This window comes from Bos indicus, chromosome 15 (genome assembly GCF_029378745.1).
Source record: "Bos indicus isolate NIAB-ARS_2022 breed Sahiwal x Tharparkar chromosome 15, NIAB-ARS_B.indTharparkar_mat_pri_1.0, whole genome shotgun sequence".
NCBI classification, from domain to species: Eukaryota; Metazoa; Chordata; class Mammalia; order Artiodactyla; family Bovidae; genus Bos; species Bos indicus.
The window spans coordinates 50046345-50072390 of record NC_091774.1 but is presented as its reverse complement, the minus strand read 5'-3'; the positions used below and the strand labels follow the sequence as shown (position 1 = coordinate 50072390).

The 26046-nt window shown below is 36.9% G+C and overlaps 1 protein-coding gene and 1 pseudogene across 1 annotated transcript; one reads left to right on the top strand and one right to left on the bottom strand.

Moving 5' to 3' along the window:
* Nucleotides 1-323: 323 nt before the first annotated feature.
* LOC139187235 (olfactory receptor 51A4-like) lies at nt 324-1273 on the bottom strand (annotated as a pseudogene).
* A 20136-nt stretch (nt 1274-21409) lies between these two features.
* On the top strand, nt 21410-22462 carry LOC109569354 (olfactory receptor 52Z1P-like). Its single transcript, XM_019974692.2, has one exon. The coding sequence runs from the start codon at nt 21506-21508 to the stop codon at nt 22460-22462; it is 957 nt and encodes a 318-aa protein (XP_019830251.2). The 5' UTR covers nt 21410-21505.
* The last annotated feature ends 3584 nt before the right edge of the window (nt 22463-26046 follow it).

Genomic DNA, 26046 nt, shown 5'->3' with positions numbered 1-26046 from the left:
GCAGGTCAGGTGGTCTGGTATTCCTATCTCTTGAAGAATTTTCTACAGTTTGCTGTGATCTACACAGTTACATAATTATCACTTCCTTTTTGTGGTGGGAACCCTTAAAATGTATTCTAAGCAATTTTCAAGTATATCATGCATTATTGTTAACTATAGTCACCATGTTATACATGAGATAACCAGAATTTACTCATTTCATAATTAGAAATTTGTGCAGTCTGACCAAAGTTTTCCTATTTCCTCATCTCCCTAGTCCCTGCCAAGTACCATTCTACTCTCTGTTTTTATCAGTTTAGCTTTTTAATGTAACTCATATCTGATTATGTGAGCAAGTTTTTCCTGCTCTTGAATATCTTGTGCACTGCAAACCTTATTTGTTTTGTTTTCAGACTATAAACCAAGGGGTTAAGAACAGGAGTCAAAAAGAGGAAGAGGTTGGCCATGGTGACATGAAGAAGAGGAGATGTGAACCAAACCTATGAATTAGAGCCAGCACAATGAGTAGCACATAAAAGATGCAGACAGTGAAAATGTGGGAAACACAAGTATTAAGTGCCTTGAGCTGACCATCTTTGGAGGCAATACCCAGCACTGTTTTCAAAATTAGGCTGTATGAAATGACAGTGAACATAGAGTCAACTCCAAGGGAGCACAGGACAAGGGACAACCCATAAATGATGTTGACTGTGATAGGGCCACAAGCCAGCTTCATAACATCAGGGTGGTAGCAATAACAATGTGATAGAATGACATCCTTGCAGAAGGGCAATCGCTTGAGCAGAATTGGCAAAGGTACCATCAACACCACACCCCTAATCATGGCTGCAAGCCCCATCCCCATAATCCGAGAATAGGTTAAGACTACTGTGTAGTGCAGTGGGTTATGAATAGCTACAAATCTATCAAAGGCCATGGCCAGCAGGATGGCTGACTCCATGGAGGAGAAGGTATGGATAAAGAACATCTGCGTTAGGCAGGAGTAGAATTCAATCTCTCTGTGATTCAGGAGAAAGACACTGAGTACTGTAAGCAGAGTTGATAAAGACAGACCCACATGTGTGGCTGCCAGCATAGACAGGAAGATGTACTGAGGTTCGTGAAGCCTGGAGGTGGTTTTGATAATGAAGAGGATAGTGCTGTTACCTAGGAGGGCAATTAGGTATGTGATACACAGTGGGATAGAAATCCATATTTGCACAGCTTCCAGTCCAGGGATGCCTGTTAAAAGGAGAGTAGGTGGCTGGAACCAGCTACTGTTCATAAGCTCCATAAAAATATTATCTGGGCACACAGCACAAATCAGTTTCTAAATTTTTCTACTGGCCACACACAAAAAATTTTCAAGCATCTTGAAACCTGGACAATTTTCCTGTTAATTACACCTGCAGAAATAAAGCGTAACATATTTCAATAAAACACATAAACCTCAAGCTATTTAAACAAATACTTCAAGTGATACTGTTCATTTTCACAATTAATTTCTTTGTTGTTTGACATGTTCTTTTAAAATGATATGTTGATTTTTCAAAATGTGAGAGAGTGATAAAATCATCAAAATGTGTATTGACATTACCTTTATTTTTTTTAATTTTATTTTATTTTTAAACTTTACAATATTGTATTGGTTTTGCCAAATATCGAAATGAATCCGCCACAGGTATACATGTGTTCCCCATCCTGAGCCCTCCTCCCTTCTCCCTCCCCATACCATCCCTCTGGGTCGTCCCAGTACACCAGCCCCAAGCCTCCAGTATCGTGCATCGAACCTGGACTCGTGACTCGTTTCATACATGATATTATACATGTTTCAATGCCATTCTCCCAAATCTTCCCACCCTCTCTCTCCCCCACAGAGTCCATAAGACTGTTCTATACGTCAGTGTCTCTTTTGCTGTCTTGTACACAGGGTTATTGTTACCATCTTTCTAAATTCCATATATATGTGTTAGTATACTGTATTGGTGTTTTTCTTTCTGGCTTACTTCACTCTGTATAATAGGCTCCAGTTTCATCCACCTCATTAGAACTGATTCAAATGTATTCTTTTTAATAGCTGAGTAATACTCCATTGTGTATATGTACCACAGCTTTCTTATCCATTCATCTGCGGATGGACATCTAGGTTGCTTCCATGTCCTGGCTATTATAAACAGTGCTGCGATGAACATTGGGGTACACGTGTCTCTTTCCCTTCTGGTTTCCTCAGTGTGTATGCCCAGCAGTGGGATTGCTGGATCATAAGGCAGTTCTATTTCCAGTTTTTTTTTTTTTTTTAACTTTTTATTAAAACGCTTAAGATACAGACTGACTCTCTTCTGTAAATGACTGTTTTATTTTTCCTGAAATAGGACATATACGCACTCTGATAAAACAAAATGAGAAGTCTCAATTCATGGGAGTTCCTGTACAAAGCTCTGATCCTGTTAGGAGCCGAGCTCCTCACAGCAGCTTCTTTCCTCTATTTTATTATAGGAACTGTGTTTTCTGTGGGGCAAGAAACAGGCACCACTTGATTTTTCAATCCCAACTCTTTCTCCGGTGGACAAAATAAACCACTTTCACAAAGAGCTGCCCTGTGTAGAATCCATAGTTTTCTAGCTTGCTGAAAATTGACTAGGGACAAATAGGAAAAAAAAAAAAAAAGAAAGAAAACTAACACTGAAGCAATCACACCTCGCCTATCTCTGGATAGAGAAGTATGAGTTACCTTTAGCCAAAGGAAATCAAAAGTATGCAAGTTAACTACCTAGTTCATTCACCATCAGCTAGATTTGTTCACTTAAGGCTTTAACCCCTTTCCAAACCAGCTATGCTTGCTAATAAATGAAAAACTTGCTCTTCCCAGCTTTATGCTTCGTTGAGCCTCTGCATTTGGTACATAGCCGTGAAAAAGTATGCTTTCCCAAAGGTCAGTACTGAAGACTAACAATGAGAAATCTAACTAAAGAAAAATACTCTCACCCCAGGAATGTGTAATCCACACTTTCCATGCTCTCACATTAAAAGCAAGAATCCACTGAATTTAGTTCAGTCCTCTACAAACACCCTCAACATCACAATTTTCAGTTCTGAGAAAAATTTTTTAAGGGATCTCCACACTGTTCTCCATAGTGGCTGTACTAGTATGCATTCCCACCAACAGCATAAGAGGGCTCCCTTTTCTCCACACCCTCTCCAGCATTTATTGCTTGTAGACTTTTGGATCACAGTCATTCTGACTGGTGTGAAATGGTATCTCATAGTGGTTTTGATTTGCATTTCTCTGATACTGAGTGATGTTGAGCATCTTTGCATGTGTTTGTTAGCCATCTGTATGTCTTCTTGAGAGAAATGTCTGTTTAGTTCTTTGGCCCATTTTTTGATTGGGTCATTTATTTTTCTGGAATTGAGCTGTAGGAATTGCTTGTATATTTCTGAGATTAGTTGTTTGTCAGTTGCTTCATTTGCTATTATTTTCTCCCATTCTGAAGGCTGCCTTTTCACCTCGCTAATAGTTTCCTTTGTTGTGCAGAAGCTTTTAGTTTAATTAGGTCCCATTTGTTTATTTTTGCTTTTATTTCCAATATTCTGGGAGGTGGGTCATAGAGGATCCTGCTGTGATGTATGTCAGAGAGTGTTTTGGCTATGTTCTCCTCTAGGAGTTTTATAGTTTCTGGTCTTACGTTGAGATCTTTAATCCATTTTGAGTATATTTTTGTGTATGGTGTTAGAAAGTGTTCTAGTTTCATTCTTTTACAAGTGGTTGACCAGTTTTCCCAGCACCACTTGTTCAAGAGATTGTATTTAATCCATTTTACATTCTTGCCTCCTTTGTCAAAGAAAAGGTGTCCATATGTGCGTGGATTTATCTCTGGGCTTTCTATTTTGTTCCATTGATCTATATTTCTGTCTTTGTGCCAGTACCATACTGTCTTGATAACTGTGGCTTTGTAATAGAGCCTGAAGTCAGGTAGGTTGATTCCTCCAGTTCCATTCTTCTTTCTCAAGATAGCTTTGGCTATTCCAGGTTTTTTGTATTTCCATACAAATTGTGACATTATTTGTTCTAGCTCTTTGAAGAATACAGTTGGTAGCTTGATAGGGATTGCATTGAATCTATAAATTGCTTTGGGTAGTATACTCATTTTCACTATATTGATTCTTCCAATCCATGAACATAGTATATTTCTCCATTTATTAGTGTCCTCTTTGATTTCTTTCACCAGTGTTTTATAGTTTTCTATATATAGGTCTTTAGTTTCTTTAGGTAGATATATTCCTGGTATTTTGTTCTTTCCGTTGCAATGGTGAATGGAATTGTTTCCTTAATTTCTCTTTCTGTTTTCTCATTATTAGTGTATAGGAATGCAAGGGATTTCTGTGTGTTGATTTTATATCCTGCAACTTTACTATAGTCATTGATTAGTTCTAGTAATTTTCTGGTGGAGTCTTTAGGGTTTTCTATGTAGAGGAACATGTCATCTGCAAACAGTGAGAGTTTTACTTCTTCTTTTCCAATTTGGATTCCTTTTATTTCTTTTTCTGCTCTGATTGCTGTGGCCAACACTTCCAAAACTATGTTGAATAGTAATGGTGAAAGTGGGCACCCTTGTCTTGTTCCTGACTTTAGAGGAAATGCTTTCAATTTTTCACCATTGAGGATAATGTTTGCTGTGGGTTTGTCATATATTGCTTTTATTATGTTGAGGTATGTTCCTTCTATTCCTGCTTTCTGGAGAGTTTTTATCATAAATGGATGTTGAATTTTGTCAAAGGCTTTCTCTGCATCTATTGAGATAATCATATGGCTTTTATTTTTCAATTTGTTAATGTGGTGTATTACATTGATTGCTTTGCGGATGTTGAAGAATCCTTGCATCCCTGGGATAAAGCCCACTTGGTCATGGTGTGTGATCTTTTTAATGTGTTGTTGGATTCTGATTGCTAGAATTTTGTTAAGGATTTTTGCATCTATGTTCATCAGTGATATTGGCCTGTAGTTTTCTTTTTTTGTGGGATCTTTGTCAGGTTTTGGTATTAGGGTGATGGTGGCCTCATGGAATGAGTTTGGAAGTTTACCTTCGTCTGCAATTTTCTGGAAGAGTTTGAGCAGGATAGGTGTTAGCTCTTCTCTAAATTTTTGGTAGAATTCAGCTGTGAAGCCATCTGGTCCTGGGCTTTTGTTTGCTGGAAGATTCTTGACTAAGGTTTCAATTTCCATGCTTGTGATGGGTCTGTTAAGTTTTCTATTTCTTCCTGGTACAGTTTTGGAAAGTTGTACTTTTCTAAGAATTTGTCCATTTCTTCCACGTTGTCCATTTTATTGGCATATAGTTGTTGATAGTAGTCTCTTATGATTCTTTGTATTTCTGTGTTGTCTGTTGTAATCTCTCCATTTTCATTTCTAATTTTATTGATTTGATTTTTCTCCCTTTGTTTCTTGATGAGTCTGGCTAATGGTCTGTCAATTTTATTTATCCTTTCAAAGAACCAGCTTTTGGCTTTGTTGATTTTTGCTATGGTCTCTTTTGTTTCTTTTGCATTTATTTCTGCCCTAATTTTAAAAATTTATTTCCTTCTACTAACCCTGGGGTTCTTCATTTCTTCCTTTTCTAGTTGCTTTAGGTGTAGGGTTAGGTTATTTATTTGACTTTTTTCTTGCTTCTTGAGGTATGCCTGTATTGCTATGAACTTTCCCCTTAGGACTGCTTTTAAAGTGTCCCACAGGTTTTGAGTTGTTGTGTTTTCATTTTCATTCGTTTCTATGCAAATTTTGATTTCTTTTTTGATTTCTTCTGTGATTTGTTGGTTATTCAGCAGCGTGTTGTTCAGCCTCCATATGTTGGAATTTTTAATCATTTTTCTCCTGTAATTGAGATCTAATCTTACTGCATTGTGGTCAGAAAAGATGCTTGGAATGATTTCTATTTTTTTGAATTTTCCAAGGCTAGATTTATGGCCCAGGATGTGATCTATCCTGGAGAAGGTTCCGTGTGCGCTTGAGAAAAAGTTGAAATTCATTGTTTTGGGATGAAATGTCCTATAGATATCAATTAGGTCTAACTGGTCTATTGTATCATTTCACGTTTGTGTTTCCTTGTTAATTTTCTGTTTAGTTGATCTATCCATAGGTGTGAGTGGGGTATTAAAGTCTCCCACTATTATTGTGTTATTGTTAATTTCTCCTTTCATACTTGTTAGCATTTGTCTTACATATTGCGGTGCTCCCGTGTTGGGTGCATATATATTTATAATTGTTATATCTTCTTGGATTGATCCTTTGATCATTATGTAGAGACCTTCTTTGTCTCTTTTCACAGCCTTTGTTTTAAAGTCTATTTTATCTGATATGAGTATTGCTACTCCTGCTTTCTTTTGGTCCCTATTTGCATGGAAAATCTTTTTCCAGCCCTTCATTTTCAGTCTGTATGTGTCCCCTGTTTTGAGGTGGGTCTCTTGTAGACAACATATGTAGGGGTCTTGTTTTTTTATCCATTCAGCCAGTCTTTGTCTTTTGGTTGGGGCATTCAACCCATATACGTTTAAGGTAATTACTGATAAGTATGATCCTGTTGCCATTTACTTTATTGTTTTGGGTTCGAATTTATACACCATTTTTGTGTTTCCTGTCTAGAGAATATCCTTTAGTATTTGTTGGAGAGCTGGTTTGGTGGTGCTGAATTCTCTCAGCTTTTGCTTGTCTGAAAAGCTTTTGATTTCTCCTTCATACTTGAATTAAATCCTTGCTGGGTACAATAATCTGGGCTGTAGGCTATTTTCTTTCATCATTTTAAGTATGTCTTGCCATTCCCTCCTGGCTTGAAGAGTTTCTATTGAAAGATCAGCTGTTATCCTTATGGGAATTCCCTTGTGTGTTATTTGTTGTTTTTCCCTTGCTGCTTTTAATATTTGTTCTTTGTGTTTGATCTTTGTTAATTTGATTAATATGTGTCTTGGGGTGTTTTGACTTGGGTTTATCCTGTTTGGAACTCTCTGGGTTTCTTGGACTTGGGTGATTATTTCCTTCCCCATTTTAGGGAAGTTTTCAACTATTATCTCCTCAAGTATTTTCTCATGGTCTTTCTTTTTGGCTTCTTCTTCTGGGACCCCTATGATTCGAATGTTGTAGCGTTTAATATTGTCCTGGAGGTCTCTGAGATTGTCCTCATTTCTTTTAATTCGTTTTTCTTTTATCCTCTCTGATTCATTTATTTCTACCATTCTATCTTCTAATTCACTAATCCTATCTTCTGCCTCTGTTATTCTACTATTTGTTGCCTCCAGAGTGTTTTTAATTTCATTTATTGCATTATTCATTTTATATTGACTCTCTTTTATTTCTTCTAGGTCCTTGTTAAACCTTTCTTGTGTCTTCTCAATCTTTGTCTCCAGGCTATTTATCTGTGATTCCATTTTGATTTCAAGATTTTGGATCAATTTCACTATCATTATTCAGAATTGTTTATCAGGTAGATTCCCTATCTCTTCCTCTTTTGTTTGGTTTGGTGGGCATTTATCCTATTCCTTTATCTGCTGGGTATTCTTCTGTCTCTTCATCTTGTTTATATTGCTGAGTTTGGGGTGTCCTTTCTGTATTCTGGCAGTTTGTGGAGTTCTCTTTATTGTGGCGTTTCCTCGCTTTGTGTGGGTTTGTACAGGTGGCTTGTCAAGGTTTCTTGGTTAGGGAAGGTTGTGTCGGTGTTCTGCTGGGTGGAGCTGTATTTCTTCTCTCTCCTTTCAAAGACTTGGGTTGCTTTTATGGGTGCCTGATGTCCTCTGCTGGCATTCAGAAGTTGTTTTGTGGAATTTACTCGGCATTTAAATGTTCTTTTGATGAATTTGTGGGGGAGAAAGTGTTCTCCCCGTCCTACTCCTCCGCCATCTTCGGTCTGTAGTTTCTTTAGGTAGATATTCCTAAGTATTTTTTTCTTTCCGTTGCAATGGTGAATGGAATTGTTTCCTTAATTTCTCTTTCTGTTTTCTCATTATTAGTGTATAGGAATGCAAGGGATTTCTGTGTGTTGATTTTATATCCTGCAACTTTACTATAATCATCGATTAGTTCTAGTAATTTTCTGATGGAGTCTTTAGGGTTTTCTATGTAGAGGAACATGTCATCTGCAAACAGTGAGAGTTTTACTTCTTCTTTTCCAATTTGGATTCCTTTTATTTCTTTTTCTGCTCTGATTGCTGTGGCCAACACTTCCAAAACTATGTTGAATAGTAATGGTGAAAGTGGGCACCCTTGTCTTGTTCCTGACTTTAGAGGAAATGCTTTCAATTTTTCACCATTGAGGATAATGTTTGCTGTGGGTTTGTCATATATTGCTTTTATTATATTGAGGTATGTTCCTTCTATTCCTGCTTTCTGGAGAGTTTTTATCATAAATGGATGTTGAATTTTGTCAAAGGCTTTCTCTGCATCTATTGAGATAATCATATGGCTTTTATTTTTCAATTTGTTAATGTGGTGTATTACATTGATTGCTTTGCGGATATTGAAGAATCCTTGCATCCCTGGGATAAAGCCCACTTGGTCATGGTGTGTGATCTTTTTAATGTGTTGTTGGATTCTGATTGCTAGAATTTTGTTAAGGATTTTTGCATCTATGTTCATTGGTGCTAGAATAGTATCAAACATTAACAAATGATTTCTTGAATAAAATCTGAAATATCTCTAGTTTAAAACACATATATAATATATTGTGCATATGTGCTTAGTTGCTCAGTCACGTCTGACTCTTTGCGATCCCGTGGACCATAGCCTGCCAGGCTCCTCTGTCCGTGGGTATCTCCAGGCAAGAATAATGGAGTGGATTGCCATGTCCTCCTCATATAATATATTAGGAAATAATAAATATCCACATTTCAATAAACATCTTAAACATGGCATAACTGAAGGAAATGGCATTAATATTTATGTGTTTATCCTCCAGTGGTAAGTAGAAAGAGATTATACACAATGGCTTAAATGCAGTTATATTTAAGTGTTTAAATTTGGAAGCAGAAACAAAATAGTGAGGTAACTACATTTGGGTATGGGGGAGAATGTAAGAGAGTTAATATGACTGACCTTATCTGGAAAAATATGAAATCAATACACCCTTTTTAATAAAATCATATTACTTAAAAGTGTAGCCAAAAATAAAACACCAGAAACAAAATTTTTAAAAACTTAATGAAGGATTCCTTCTGGAAGAAAATGAGAGACAGGGTGGATTGGGATAAAACAATATTCTGTTTTTGTCCTCAGGAAAAATTAGTACTGTAGTGCTGTTTTAAAATCATGTAGATGTAAACAAACAAAATTATATTTTTATAGATGTAAATATATCTTTGAAGAGCAGATCCTAGATGAATCACAATGTATACATTTCCATCCATTGATGTATCAAGACCTATACTTATACAGTCAGTCACCCAGCCTACAGTCAGTCACCCATTCATGTATTCTTAGCAATGGTGTCTTCTGTATTCTACTACATTCTCTCTTAGTATGCTTAGTAAAGAGTGTTCTACAAAGTGTATGTTTTCAGACAGGGACTGAGTCTATCATAAAGAGAACCCTAGTAGAGAAGTTGACTTCTTAGGGACTTAGAAGTTTAAGTTTTATATAATTTTTTAAGATTACATGAAGAGTCAGAGTCACTCATTTTAAAAAAGAGAAGAAGAAATCCATGGTTGATAAGAGAGTAGGACGTCAATCATACCACAGACACTATCCACACACAGTCATTCAGCACACTGCATCTCACAGCACTAAGATGTGAGACTCTCTTATAAACATAAAATTCTAAGCTGCTCCAACACACTCTGCATCTCATTTAAACATATGCAAAGGTATATACTATTAGCAAATGGAGAAGGAAATGGCACCCCACTCCAGTATTCTTGGCTGGAACATCCCATTGGGCAGAGGAGCCTGGTAGGCTGCAATTCATGGGGTCACAAAGAGTCAGACATGACTTAGCAACTGGGCATGCATGCACACTACTAGCAATAGCAGGCATGGATATTAAAATAGTTATAACTGTATTCTGAATGTCAAATTAAATAGAGACAGTGGAGTAATACTTAGTCTGAACTACTGTATATAGTGGAGAGTTATATTTAGTAATGCTGTACTTTCTCCAGTACAGATTTCCTCTTCACACAAGATGGGCTCTGACATTCTGTGTACAGCTCCCCCTATCATGCGGAGGACTCCTCACCCAACTTGGGTTCCAGCACTTCATGTCAGGCTGCCATGTCCCGGTGTGAGAACATCCTTCTTAGCTCACACAGGTCCACATTTCATTTTGGGACGCCTTTCGCAGGTATATACCCTTCCCACTTTGCTCAGGCTCTGACACTTATCACTGAGACTACATTTAGAATCCAACTTTCTGCTGGGCTGATACCCTCCCTTCCACTCCCATCTGAACATCATTATCTTTCTCTCTTGCTCTGACATCCCATGCTGGTCTATCCCTCACAAACCACCCTCCTCACAACTGTCAGGACCAAGAGCCCTGTTTAGGCACATTAGCCATACCCACTCCCCACCCCATACACAGTGAATATGTCTACATCTGTGCTTCAACCAACAATTATAGGACATAATCATTCAGGATGAGAAATAAAAGGAAGGGAAGGAAAGGGAAACAAAAGAGAAAGGGGAACGTGAAGAGCCAACTTTGTTTATATTAAACCCAGTGTATTTAATTTTATTACCCATGTTTTGTTTTTTCTCATGATGTGGAGCATGTAAGATCTTTGTTCCCAGGCCAGGGATTGAACCCACACCCCCTGTAGTGGAAGTGCAGAGTCATAACCACACGACTGCCAGAGAAGTCCCATTCTTATTCAGTTTACATATTAAGTTGATTTTGTTTTGAAAAATAAGTATATACCTTGACAGTCAATCCATCATGTGATGGGCATTTTGCCAATATATTACATCTGAGAATTACATTTTTCAAATTAACATATTATCTGTGTTGCCTCAAGCCAGACATGAATTTTCATATATCTTTAGTATTTTTTTAAATTAGAACTTCTGGGTTTATATCATGAAAATAAAGGAGTTTCTAACAGTTATAAAACTATATTCCAACACAGTGTACTGATTTTATAAGTACCTTTTATGTTCAGAACTTTTAGTAATGTTGATAGTAAAAGTTAATCCATGCTTTCTACATGTATTCTTGCCTGGCAAATCCCATGGACATAATCTCCCACTTAAGGGTAGATCATGTCTTTTGAGTTAAAGAAAGCCCGTGTTAAACATTCTTGCTATGAGTATCCTGAATCAACTCAAAATTGAATCCTTATATTGAAACATTTTCCTTCTAAAAATTTCACTACACTGAAAGGAAAAATCAACATAAAACAGTGTAATGACTGCTTATACTTCCTTGGATCCTGAAATGTACCCACTGCTGAATTTTCTGTAGCTTCTATCTTTTGTCAAAGTGTAATGACAACAACAAAAACATTAGTGTCATCAATCCACTCGTTGCCTTGGTTCTGTAGCTTTACTGACTTGCTAATGATTTCAATAAAGGTCCAGTATTAACTATACTAATAGAACCTGATTTTAAGACCATTCTTCTCATCTTGGCACTCACCTAACAAGTTTAGAGCAGTACTCACAGTTCTTTTCAACCACCTTCAGTGAGACACTTAAGGGTCCCTGCTTCACATGGACAGCTTATGGAAGTTGAAAATTCAGTAAATGCCTTTCTAGATACTCTAGCTAGACATACCACATGCCACTTATAGTCCAAAGCACTGCTCCGGGTTAGCACAGTGCTGCCTGCAAATCAATTTTATTTCAAATTTCTTATTTGAAACTGAACCATTTGTATTTGGTGCCTCCCTTTGCATATTTTAGGTGTTTATCAGCATGTTCACCAACTCTATGAATGAAGACTAGATGAAAGGAGAGCACTGGTCTTCATCTTCTTCCATATTTCATTTCTTACTAAACTTCACACCATCACTGCTTACAGGAAGAGCTTTAATTTTTTCTTTGTATGTGATAAGCATTTCCCTATCTAGTAACCACTCTGTCCCTATGCTTCGTTCTAAGGGATATATACTATACTCTTCCCTGGGAAATTAATCCACATGACTTTACTATAGAAGTAAACAAACACACAAAAAACAGGAAAGAAAATATACACCAATATTTTAAAATTCCTTAGTATTTGACCTACCTTTTTAGAAGTTCAACATATCTAGACTTTCACAGAAAAGCCTCCTTGGACGTTTGAAATCTGATGGAAGTCTTCTGTGAGGACCTCCATTATGCTAAGAAAAACGTTCTGCTTGCTTCTGTACTTTACCCAAATACATGTATCCTAAAGGCACAATATGAAGGGATATTTGGGCTCAATTATCAAGAAGATAAGACATTGTAGATTCAGAATTTTCTCTGTCCCTAATTAAACCTAATCTGCCTTCTCAACAGTCTTATCTCATTTCTGACAGTGTTCAATGCCAGCAGGGCACTGGCCAAGCAGATTATCCTTGTATCTGACCTTACTATACAGAAGAATTTTACTCTTCAGGGAGTTTCTGGTTCTCTCTGGAGGCCAGTATAAACCTCATAGCAATAGTTTCATCAGGGCCTCTCCTAGGATAGAGAAGGTCATAGGAAATTATATTTAATTGGCGTAGGGCTCTGTCAGGATAAGCAGTTTTATTGTTTGATTAAAAGTGTAATGCAAAATCCAACATGGGGCATAGTTACTTCTCAATGAACATTTAGGATAATGGGTAGAGAAGAAGTATTTATATATTGCTTATTGTCCAAATCAATGCATGTGAAGATTTTTTATAGTGTTTAAGCTCTAGTTTTTTCTTCTTCTGGTCTAAGAACTATCTGTTTTGTGTTCTTTGCTGTAACATGCCATCTCCCTTGCTGATTTCATATCTCCCACCATTAGAGAAAGGAAATGTGCATGCATGTGTTCTAAGTCACTTTAGTTGGGTCTAAGTCTTTGTGACCATATGGACTGTAGCCTGCCAATCTCCTCTGCCCATGGGGTTCTCCAGGCAAGAATACTGGAGTGGGTTTCCATGCTCTCCTCCAGGGAATCGTCCTGTCTCAGGGATCGAACACGTGTCTCTTAAGTCTCCTGCATTGGCAGGCAGGTTCTTTACCACTAGTACCAACTGGGAAGCCCTCAAAAGAAAAAAAATTAGCAACATAGTTAAAACTGTAAATGCCATAGTTCTTTAAGAATCTCATTGTATCAATGAACTATAGATTTTGTTGTCCTTTCAGTTCCCTAAAACCATGAGTTCATGTTGGCTAAATCATTAATCATAAACTTGCATTATCTATTGTGTTCCTGGGGATATTGGATTACTGAGGGCAAACCACAGGTGGACATCAGAAAGAACCAAAGGTAGAGTTATGCACAAGCCAGAAATAACCTCTTGCTGATTATACCAGGGTGATACTATATAGAGAAATATAGATAGATCTGATAGATCTATTATCACATTTTTTATCCCACTCCTTTCAAATTGGAGTCTTTCTTTTTAATATTGCAATTCTGGTTGAGATGGGTGCATGATGGCGTATTGGATCTCTGCCATAGAGTGTAAGTTTAATCCATACACTCCAATACAATTTGCATAGTATCTTCCATATAGAAATAATAAATTATGCCTAAACAGTTTCTGACTTTAAATTAATGATTTTTGTTCTGTTGGAAAAGCACTTCTTTTGCTTGATCACTCTAAATTTTTAATGGCAATGTTGTCTAAGAAGAGCATGGGATGGACAAAGGAAAACCTACATTCAACTTTTAGCTCAATTTCTTACTATATGTGCAGGTGAATGTTCAGGACTTCAATGCCCTCATCTAGTCACTGGAAACATAATATCAGGAGTCATTGTGTTTTTAATAGTACTGATACATCAGAAATATGTTTTAAACTTGCTAAGTACTATGGCAATAGTAGCTGATATTAAAGGTTAATTTTCCCCCACATACATATCTCCCTTCCTAAACTAAACAGTTAGCAGGGTTTGAGGAGTGTATATTGCTTTGAAAGTAAAAAGGTTAGTAGCTCAGTCATGTCTGCTTCTTTGTGATCCCATGGACTGTAGCCTGCCAGGCTCGTTTGTTCATGGGATTTCTCAGGCAAGAATACTGGAGTGGGTAGCCATTCACTCTCCAGGGAATCTTCCCCAACCAGGGACTGAACCCAGGTTCATATACCATCTGAGCCACCAGGGAAGCCCCATATATTGCTTTACATGTTGCTGTTGTTCAGTCACCCATTCATGTCCAACTCTTTGTGACCCCATAGACTGCAGCACCCCAGGCCTTCCTGTCCTTCACCATCTCCCAAAGTTTGCCCAAGTACTTATTAATATATCTGACTCATATTTAATAAGAAAAAAGTCTTATAAATATTTGATTGTTCTACCCCTCCATGGATTTTAAATGTTTTTTCAAAGACAGTAAATTCTTTTTTTTTAAAATCTATTTGTATTTCTTTATTTTTTTAAATTTTATTTTATTTTTAAACTTTACAATATTGTATTAGTTTTGCCAAATATCAAAATGAATCCGTGACAGGTATACATGTGCTCCCCATCCTGAACCCTCCTCCCTCCTCCCTCCCCATACCCTCCCTCTGGGTCGTCCCAGTGCGCCAGCCCGAAGCATCCAGTATCGTGCATCGAACCTGGACTGGCGACTCATTTCATACAAGATATTATACATGTTTCAGTGCTACTCTCCCAAATCTCCCCACCCTCTCCCTCTCCCACAGAGTCCATAAGACTGATCTATACATCAGTGTCTCTTTTGCTGTCTTGTACACAGGGTTATTGTTACCATCTTTCTAAATTCCATATATATGTGTTAGTATACTGTATTGGTATTTTTCTTTCTGGCTTACTTCACTCTGTATAATAGGTTCCAGTTTCATCCATCTCATTAGAACTGATTCAAATGTATTCTTTTTAATGGCTGAGTAATACTCCATTGTGTATATGTACCACTGCTTTCTTATCCATTCATCTGCTGATGGACATCTAGGTTGCTTCCATGTCCTGGCTATTATAAACAGTGCTGCGATGAACATTGGGGTACACGTGTCTCTTTCCCTTCTGGTTTCCTCAGTGTGTATGCCCAGCAGTGGGATTGCTGGATCATAAGGCAGTTCTATTTCCAGTTTTTTAAGGAATCTCCACACTGTTCTCCATAGTGGCTGTACTAGTTTGCATTCCCACCAACAGTATAAGAGAGTTCCCTTTTCTCCACACCCTCTCCAACATTTATTATTTGTAGATTTTTGGATTGCAGCCATTCTGACTGGTGTGAAATGGTACCTCATAGTGGTTTCGATTTGCATTTCTCTGATAATGAGTGATGTTGAGCATCTTTTCATGTGTTTGTTAGCCCTCTGTATGTCTTCTTTGGAGAAATGTCTATTTAGTTCTTTGGCCCATTTTTTGATTGGGTCATTTATTTTTCTGGAGTTGAGCTATAGGAGATGCTTGTATATTTTGGAGATTCGTTGTTTGTCAGTTGCTTCATTTGCTATTATTTTCTCCCATTCTGAAGGCTGCCTTTTCACCTTGCTAATAGTTTCCTTTGTTGTGCATAAGCTTTTAAGTTTAACTAGGTCCCATTTGTTTATTTTTGCTTTTATTTCCAATATTCTGGGAGGTGGGTCATAGAGGATCCTGCTGTGATGTATGTCAGAGAGTGTTTTGCCTATGTTCTCCTCTAGGAGTTTTATAGTTTCTGGTCTTATGTTGAGATCTTTAATCCATTTTGAGTTTATTTTTGTGTATGGTGTTAGAAAGTGTTCTAGTTTCATTCTTTTACAAGTGGTTGACCAGTTTTCCCAGCACCACTTGTTCAAGAGATTGTCTTTAATCCATTGTATATTCTTGCCTCCTTTGTCAAAGATAAGGTATCCATATGTGCGTGGATTTATCTCTGGGCTTTCTATTTTGTTCCATTGATCAATATTTCTGTCTTTGTGCCAGTACCATACTGAAAGACAGTAAATTCTTAAGGGTTATGTTCCCTCAACACTAAAAAATAGACCTTCCTACTCTCACAACAGTTCATGCATTTAATAAGTGGAAACCTTGACAACATCCTATATTTCTATGATTTTTTGTGTCTTTCAGGGCAGTCTATGTATGGGTTGCTGCCGCTAATACAAGTGTTGTTAATTCCCCAGGGCTGTCTAAGAAGTATGATCTTCCCATAAGCCTATTTATTCATTCAGTGGGTCTTTCTTGGCCTTAATAAAATTATCAAGAACTCAGAATACCACAGATACTTTTCTGTATTCTCAAATTCTCTTGGGTTTTATTTCTCCTGGGATAGAGAAAACTATAGAACCAGCCTCTGAGTCAACATTGGAACCTAGATCAAGGGCAGACAACCTGTCTTACAGGATGTCTGTAAGTCTGTGGCTGTAGAATAAATGAGATAATGAGGACCTGGTGTCCGATATTGGACAGTAGGTGACTGCTTGATGAATTCTGAAGGGGTCTTGTAAGTCTCAGATATCATACTAGTCTCACTTCTAGTCCAAAGGACCTATGATTATTTTCCTGCCGTATATGCTTACATTATAGCACCTGCCCAGAGCTGTGATTTAAGGAGACCCAAGACTGGAAGTGGAGGCATGTCCAATGCTTGTGAAATGGTATTTGTTAATAATGAGAATCTCTGGCTACCTGGCCAAACCATGGTCTTTCAGGTTAATGAAAGGTTCATTGAAGGGTGACTTGTAACTTTTGAAACAGCCAGTCTTTATGAGGAAGAAATTTTTCAGGATTTAAAAGTTGGAATAAATCTAAAGTCGGGATCATCAATAGAAAAGGGCCTGGTGTTTTTTTGGTGTTGTTGTTCTGAGTGTAGTCAGTCACAGATTCTTGAGGTTCTTTTTTTTTTTTTTTAATATTTTACCTCACAGGTTTTTGTGTGGTTTCTTTATTTATTTTCAGCTTTCTGGTTAAAACTCTCTTTGGAATAGTTTATTGCAGAATGAGTTTGTATCATTTTATCTAAAACAGAAAAGGAATTGAGACACAAGGCTAGATGTAGTGGGTGTGGAAGCCAATTTCACAGAAGTGAAAGAGCTGGCATCTCAGGAGGCCTTTGATAGTGGTTTTTACATACTGAGGTTTTTTTTCCCCCCTTATGGGGAATTGTATTCTTATCTATTTGAAACAAGATAGAATTAGGATAGTAAAAACAATAAAAATAATAAATTATGACAAATCACAAGCTGAGAATATGAGAAAGAAAAATATAAGTGGTTGGGAATAAGAAGAAGAAAAAAATTCAAACAAGAACATGTACTTCAACTTCCTCCTTGGTAAGTAACAAACCCACGAGGTCTGTTGCGTGACATGTGTCTGACAAAGTTCCAAGGTCTCTCAGATCAGCTGGCTCACTATTTATGGTACCTCCTTCTACCACGGTTCCTCAATATGATCCCACTGCTGCAGTAAGAAGTTGCTTTGAGTGAAGTAACCAGTGAGTACTGGGGAGAAGGGAAATAATGGAAATTATAATGGAAAATATTTAGGTTCTAAATCTTTAGAATAGAACTGAATGGCTGAAGGCTTCTTTTTGAAGCCTAGACAGTGGGCTATGAGGATCATAGTATCTCTACTTATCTTAGAAACTGTGGTTGTATTGATATTTAAGCTGGTTTTCAAAATCAGGTCATTTCTGTGTCTTTATGGATTTACTTTAATATATTAGTACACATTCAATTAAAAGATGAAAGTACTTCTGAAAGGAAAGTGGATAGAGTGAGCGTAAGAGGAAAAAAAAATATGAATGAGGAATATAATTTCAGACCTGTAGTTACGGAGGAAAGAGATTAGAAAGATCCAGGACAGAATTTTGTGCTTGATTAGCGCCAGGTGAACAGGAAAGAAATTCCTCCCTACCCCACCCCTTCCCTGACCAAACCTGCTTTTTCTCTTTTGGTCCCTTGGAATCCCATTTATCTTTGGGACCCACTTGTGCATTCATTCATCATTTCCTTCAATTGCCAGCCAACTATGCTCTCTTGTGATTAGCTCTCCTCTTTCCATTTATTTTTTCTTGATTCTGAGAAATTGAACTTTCCTGAAGAATCAGTTGACTCATCCTCAACTCTGCTATAAAATATTTCTCTCCTTTCACCTTGATAACCTTCACTTCTGTTGGACAATGGCTTATTCATTTGTTTTCTGTTCTACACACATTTTGTTTTCAATAGTATCTCTCTCTGTCTCTCTCTATTTTTCTCCCCCTCTCTATTTTGTTTTTGTATGAGCTTTGACACTAACTCTAATAAGCATTTTGTTGCTGTTGTTTTTGCTTTGTCATCCAGTTATGTCCAACTCTTTTGTGAGCCCATGAATTATAGCCAGCCAACCGCCTCTTACTATGGGATTTTCCAGTCTAGATTATTGGACTGGGTTGCCATTTCTTTCTCCAGGGGATCTTCCTGACCCAGGGATTGAACCCATGTCTCCATCATTGGCAGGTGGATTCTTTACTGCTGAGCCATCAGAGAAGTCCCCTAATAAGCATTGCCTTTCAATTTATTATAAATATCTGGATCAAATGTGATTCTTTTGAAACTTTCCCATGTACCCCATGTTCTTCTGACTCCATTTTGCCTTAAGGAAAGAAGAAGAACACCCATATGGTAACTTGAATGATTTGTTTTTTTTCTATGATGGGAACTTAATTGCAAAAGTTGTTCACTTTCTTGCTTCAAATTCTTTATTGTGAGACTCCACCGACTTTAAGCATCATGTTTATTTCTTTTGTTCAAAAGAAAACTTCCTAGTACCTTTTAATACTTCTAGTTACTGTTTTCCTTTCCTCAGCACCAATCTTCTCAAGTTGCCTACCACTGCTGTTTTCAGCTGTTACACATCCAGTGTCTTGCATTCTGTGATCAGACTTAATCCTCACTAATTTCTTGAAATTGTACTAGATGCTAGTGAAAGCCCAATGGTCTTCACTAGACACTAGTGAAGGTCTAATGTTTTTATCTGACATTCTGCCCTCAACACAACAGTCTGGTAGTAGCACTGAACAATAAGAGCAATAACAATAATAATAACAGCAATAATGATAACACTGTAAATAATAAGAATAGCTTTGGAGAAAATACTCAGAACCATGCAAATGTAGTAGGAAGACAGGGGTCAATATTGGGATCAAGGAAATCAAAGGAGAAGAAAGTTTAAAGAAGGGATTGCCCACAAGTGGGGAATGAAGTTTAGATATCTGTATCTAGAAGGGAACCATCTATGAGTTAACTTGATTCTAATCTAGAATGTATAGAGAGTTCAGAGTGGTGAAATGCCTTTACCAAGATCTCAGTCTGTTGATGGCATAACTGAGGCTACAGCTCAGCTAGAGCCTCATACCTAGTCCAGTTCTCTTTCCAGGGTACCAGGCAAGTTTGAGTCAGTCAGTCACATTGATTTCCTCAGTCATTCCATAGACATGTTAAATATTAATAGTTTCAGAACAATTGCATTAACTTTCTCTGAATTCTGCATCTCCTAGCTTATTCCCTTTATTGGTTAGAGGTATCATTATTCTTCCCAGAACAAAATGTCTCAAAATGTTTTATTGCCTTTCATTTATCCCTCATATAACCTATCACCTGACCTATTTTTTAATTTTTTCTAGACGTATTTCTTCTTTAGACCCTGTTTTCACTGTTAAGGCTACATTCCTGGATGCTTTGATCTGCTGGAAAAGTTTCCTAGAGCAATTCTGGGTAGCTATCTTCCTTCATTTCAATAAATTTCACCAACTTTTAAACTATATTTACTCAACAAAATGTATTATACTGGATGCTGAAGATATACTCATAGCTACATGGAAATTGAAATGTATTAGTGAACAATATTGCAAAGTTTGTAATTAAGAATTGTTTAGCTATGCTACTGGGAGATAGGAGGTTTAAAAAAAAAAGAATTGCCCACCAGCAAAAGTTTCTCTGAAAAAATAAATCTTAATTTTTTATCACATTATATTCTTCTTAAACTTTGCTAAGATATTAGAGACTCAGTAAATACTGTTGACTAATAAATTTGTTCTTCATGTGACAAACTAAACTCAAAGCCACGAAGCCATTAGCATGACTTTTAAAATTCTTTATCTTCGAGACACAATCTACTTGCTCAGTCATATTTCTTATATCTCTAAGCTCTCAATAAGCTAGATTATCTCATTTTACAGTGATTTAAATACCTTACTTTAGCTTTTTGTTTGTCTTTTTGTTCTTTCCTGAAGTTTTTTGTTTCTGACCACACTTCCATGAATCTTTTCATTATCTCTCTAGTGAAGGTTAGGCTTCTTTGTGTCATACACATGTGATTGAATATCTCAAATTATTTTATCATGATCTTCTTTGAAGGGAGGTGTTTTGTTGTCCACGTTTCATGACCTTCACAAGGGTAGGAATCCTTGAAATAGAAAATATTTATGATCTATATTTGATTCCTTCCTCAGTGAGTTATTAAATACAGAGTGAGCTTAAAGAAATATTCATTAACTTGTTTAATGCTTGTGTGTTTAATTCTTGAGTGCTTGAAACTCATTTTCTATTTTGTTATATACAAGCTGTTTTGTTTTTTTTTTTTCTTTTTCTTTTCTCTGTAAATAGTATTCAAATTTGAGCTAAAAAAAAAAGAAGAGAAGGAAAGGACAGGTATTTGAATATAAGCTGGGAGAAATAAATGGGAAAAGAGAAAAAAAAAGTGGGGTTGGCAAGTGAGTTTGGAGGGAGGAAGATAATGTATGTGAGTGATGAGAGGACATATGTTCTGTGTTAGAATGATGATTTATCAGTCCTTGCTTTGCACAGGATTAGTTCACCTGAAATGCATGCATCCTGGGACCATACAAAGAGAGAACATGGTTTCAATATGCACACTCTTAAGGTAGAAAAACACTGTTCAAAGTAAGGACTGTCTACACTTATATTACTCTAAGTTCTTCTCATTTGATAATGAAAGTCTTCATATTAAATCATAAGAATAATGATTGTTACTGTTCTCCCTAAAAGGCCACACCAGTATTCTGAACACTTTTTTCTTTAGCTCTAGAAAAAATTAATCACCAGGAGTGACTAGTCAGACAAGAAGTAAAACTGATGATACTTAAGAGCTTATAAAGAAGTTTTCTTATATGATGCTAAGTCAATAAATATAATGTATTGGTCACAGTGCCTGAATTAAATTATAAGCCCATTAAATGTTTATTATGATTGTTATTTTCATTATCAATACCAATAGCATTAGCTCTATTAAGTCATGGTAACTTTCTTGTCAGTGAAGTCTATTTGGCTTATCATCTTTGAATCATTACTTATTACCATCCTTTTTTAAGGCAGTTAAATTACTGCAATGCCAAGAGTCACACTTAATATGATAAAATAGCCCTGATACTTGATTCTCATTCTCTTTATCTCTCCTTCACCCTATTTCAGGGTTCAGCATCAGAGGACAGAATAAAAGATGGCAACCTCTTCAAACTACACTAACCTTAGAGACATTTGGTACACCATGATTGGGATCCCAGGACTGGAAGATGCACACAAGTGGATCTCCATCCCCATTTGTTCCATGTACATAGTCGCTGTTGTAGGAAATACCCTCTTACTATTTCTGATCTTCACTGAGCGCAGTCTTCATGAGCCCATGTACTTTTTCCTCTCCATGTTAGCCTTGGCAGATATCTTTCTTTCCACTGTCACCACACCCAAGATGTTAGCAATCTTCTGGTTCCAAGAAGTGGGTATATCTTTCAGTAGCTGTGTGTCCCAGATGTTTTTCCTCCACTTCATCTTTGTGGCAGAGTCTGCCATATTGCTGGCCATGGCATTTGATCGCTATGTAGCCATCTGTTATCCACTAAGATATACTACCATTCTAACACCCTCAGTCATTGGAAAAATAGGCATTGCTTCTATAATTAGGAGTTTCCTCATCTGTTTCCCCTTGGTTTTTCTGGTTTATCGGCTTACTTACTGTGGAAGGAACATTATTCATCACTCATACTGTGAACATATGGGCATTGCCAGGCTTGCCTGTGATAACATCCAAGTCAACATCTACTATGGGGTGATTGTGGCTCTATTTTCCACATGCCTGGATGTGGTGCTTATCATCATCTCTTATGCCCTAATACTGTGTACTGTGCTTAGAATTCCTTCCCAAGATGCCCGGCTCAAGGCTCTGGGTACTTGTGGCTCCCATGTCTGTGTTATATTACTATTCTATACCCCAGCCTTTTTTTCATTCTTTGCTCACCGATTCGGGGGCCACAGTATACCACTCCATACACATATCCTTCTTGCCAATCTTTATGTGGTGGTACCACCCACTCTCAACCCCATCATTTATGGAGTTAAGACCAAGCAAATTCAGGAGAAATTTATCCAGGTCTTTTCTTTGAGCAAGAAATTTTGCTGATGTAGATTGAACAGCGTAGTTCTTTAATTCTCTATGTAACTCCACTAATTGAAGAGTACCTACAATTATATTGGATATCTTATATCATGTCAGCATTAAGAGAGAATAATAGCATTAAGATTTGAGTAAATCAGATCATGTTAAACTCTTGTTTCACTGCTTTTTTTCAGGACAGTGTCAGACCATGGACATTTTAGAGTCCGTGTAATAATGAGCTTTGTTACAAGTTTAAAGCAAAGAAATTCAAAAGTTAATTTCAGTTTTATGCTAATATAGACAAACAGGAGAACTGAAGACACAGCCCACCCACACACACTAAAAAAAATGAAAAAAAAAAAAAAGTCAAATCAGCTTATCAGGGTTTTAGTTTATTCTCCTATAATATGGCCTCTGTAAATCAGAGAAAATAGTACTCATGTATTTAGCATCCTAATGTATTAGCTGAGCATTTGGGCTCTAAGTTCAAGTCTTGAATTTCAGATGTATGGCCTTGGCAGAGTACATTTACTCTTTCTGGAATTCTGTACACTTATCTTTATAATAGGCACAAACTATTATGTAACTTATAAGGTTGTTAAAATGATTAAGTAAAATGTTTTATTTAAAGCTTATAAAACACTGCATAGCATGTAATGAAAATGAAGGAAGGTTGTCTATTGTTACTATTACCAGTAATACTACTGTAATCAGTCTGCATCCTACATACACTGGACCTGCAGGACAGAGAAAGGAATTTCCTTTTATATTCCCTCCTTGTGTGTAATACACAATGCTTCAGTCATGTCCAACTCCATGATCCCATGGATTGTAACCAACCAGGCTCCTCTGGCCATGGGATTCTCTAGGAAAGAATACTGGAGTAGATTACCATATCCTCCCCAAAGGGATCTTCCTGACCCAGGGATCGAGCCCACTTCTGATATCTCCAGCACTGATCGGAGGGTTCTTTACCACTAGTGCCACTTGGGAAGCCCATATTTCCTCTTTCCTAAGCATAATTTCAGGCATTATGGGACATAATGATTTTAGGTGATCTTGAGGCATCAAGCTAATTTATTTTATTTTATTTTTTTTTTTAATTTTATTTTATTTTTAAACTTTACATAATTGTATTAGTTTTGCTCTGGAGACAGGAGAAAAATTTGCCAGATGTAGAACTTTATGGAGTTTTAGCATGTATGCATGCTAACTTGCTTCAGTTGTGTCCAACTCTTTGAGACCCTATGGACTCTAGCTCACCAGGGTCCTCTGTCCATGGGTGTTCTCCAGGCAAGAATACAGGAGTGGGTCCTCCAGGGGATCTACCCTACCCACAGATCCAGCCCATGTCTCTATGTCTCCTTCATTTGCAGGTGGGTTCTTTACCACTAGCACCATACATTAGTAAAAGCACTGGAATGAATAAAAAATCTGCATCTGCTCCTCAAATGAATGCCAAAGCTCCTCTTAATCACTTTATAATCATACTATCAGTTCAGTTCAGTTCAGTCACTCAGTCATGTCCAACTCTTTGCGACCCCATGAATCGCAGCACGCCAGGCCTCCCTGTTCATCACCAACTCCCGGAGTTCACTCAAACTCACGTCCGTTGAGTGGGTGATGCCATTCAGCCATCTCATCCTCTGTCGTCCTCTATTCCTCCTGCCCCCAAACCCCCCCAGCATCAGAGATTTTCCAATGAGCCAACTCTTCACATGAGGTGGCCAAAGTACTGGACTTTCAGCTTTAGCATCAGTCCTTCCAAAGAACACCTAGGACGGATCTCCTTTAGAATGGACTGGTTGGATCTCCTTGCAGTCCAAGGGACTCTCAAGAGTCTTCTCCAACACCACAGTTCAAAAGCATCAATTCTTTGGTGCTCAGCTTTCTTCACAGTCCAACTCTCACATCCATACATGACCACAGGAAACACCATAGCCTTGAGTAGATGGACCTTTGTTGGCAAAGTAATGTCTCTGCTTTTGAATATGTTCTCTAGGTTGGTCATAACTTTACTTCCAAGGAGTAAGCATCTTTTAATTTCATGGCTGCAATCACCATCTGCAGTGATTTTGGAGTCCAAAAAAATAAAGTCTGACACTGTTTCCACTGTTTCTCCATCTATTTCCCATGAAGTGTTGGGACCAGATGCCATGATCTTAGTTTTCTGAATGTTGAGCTTTAAGCCAACGTTTTCACTCTCCTCTTTCACTAAAAAGAGAGTTTTTAGTTCCTCTTCACTTTCTGCCATAAGAATGGTGTCATCTGCATATCTGAGGTTACTGATATGTCTCCCAGCAATTTTGGTTCCAGCTTGTGTTTCTCCCAGCCCAGTGTAGATTGCATTTATTTTACCATAGTGGTAATAATTATTACTCTTACTAGCAACAGTAAAAGGTATTCATCAGGGAAGAAAAGAAACAGATGTCTGAGAACATAAATGATTTATAAAATAATAAATAATAAAGAATATTTTACATGTTCACTTGTACAAGTACTAATGAAAACTCATTAACATGTTTATATCCTCAGAGCATTGATGACAAAAATGAAAACTAGAAATATAAATGCATAGGATGAATGTATTGCAATACATTTTAAAAATTGGGTAGAATTATTACTGAATATGTTACTACAAAGTGCTAATATGGAAATAAGCTTAAACCATTTTAAAGAGAAATTACAGGTTGCAGAATGATACATATCAGATGATCTTAAGTAAGGGAATGTACACACATATATTAATGTATGAAATCTTACACACAAATGTATTTGCATAGAAATTCTGGTAGAATATATAGAATTCTCCTGATAGTGTGTATATTTTTAAAAGAACATTTAAATTAAACTAATTATAAATAAATTTTATCTAGTGATTCTTTCCCATACATGATGAGATATTTACCATTAGCATGACTTTATATTATTCTACCTCCCCTGCAGATGTCCCTATTATTTTCTTAATTGCTTAAGTATCCAGGATTTATATTTAATTACTTTAATTGTCTGTTGAAATTCTTCTTCTTTTTTTTTTTTACCCTGATGGAGGATATTTTGAACATTTTTGTAGTAGAATTTTTAGGTAAGTAAAAATAGAATTTCTATTTTATTCTACAAGTTAGCAGTGAGGAAAAGAAGTCTAAGTTTATCATGATTTCCAGATTTTTATATGATTACCAATTAATTGTATTGTTTCTGATTCTTTCTGTATTTACTATTTTGCTTAAATTCTGTGCTATTTCCCCTAGATATTGAAATAAAACAGAAGTATACAGAAGTGATTTTGGCAAATTTTTGTTTCCCATACATATATAAACATCAAAATTTTAAAATATTTTAAACTTAGAAGTATATTATACTCAGTAAAACTTTCTATTCTTCTTTCTCTTCTGTAGAAGAAAAAACTCTGTAAGTTTTATCTTTAAAGTCCATTTTAAAACTTTTAAAATCATAATGTGAGTGTATTCATGTACAATCAACTATAGTGACTGTGAATTCTTCAGTTCAGTTCAGTCGCTCAGTCGTTTCCGACTCGTTGTGACCCCATGAATCGCAGCACACCATGCCTCCCTGTCCATCACAAACTCCTGGAGTTCTAGTTGGCC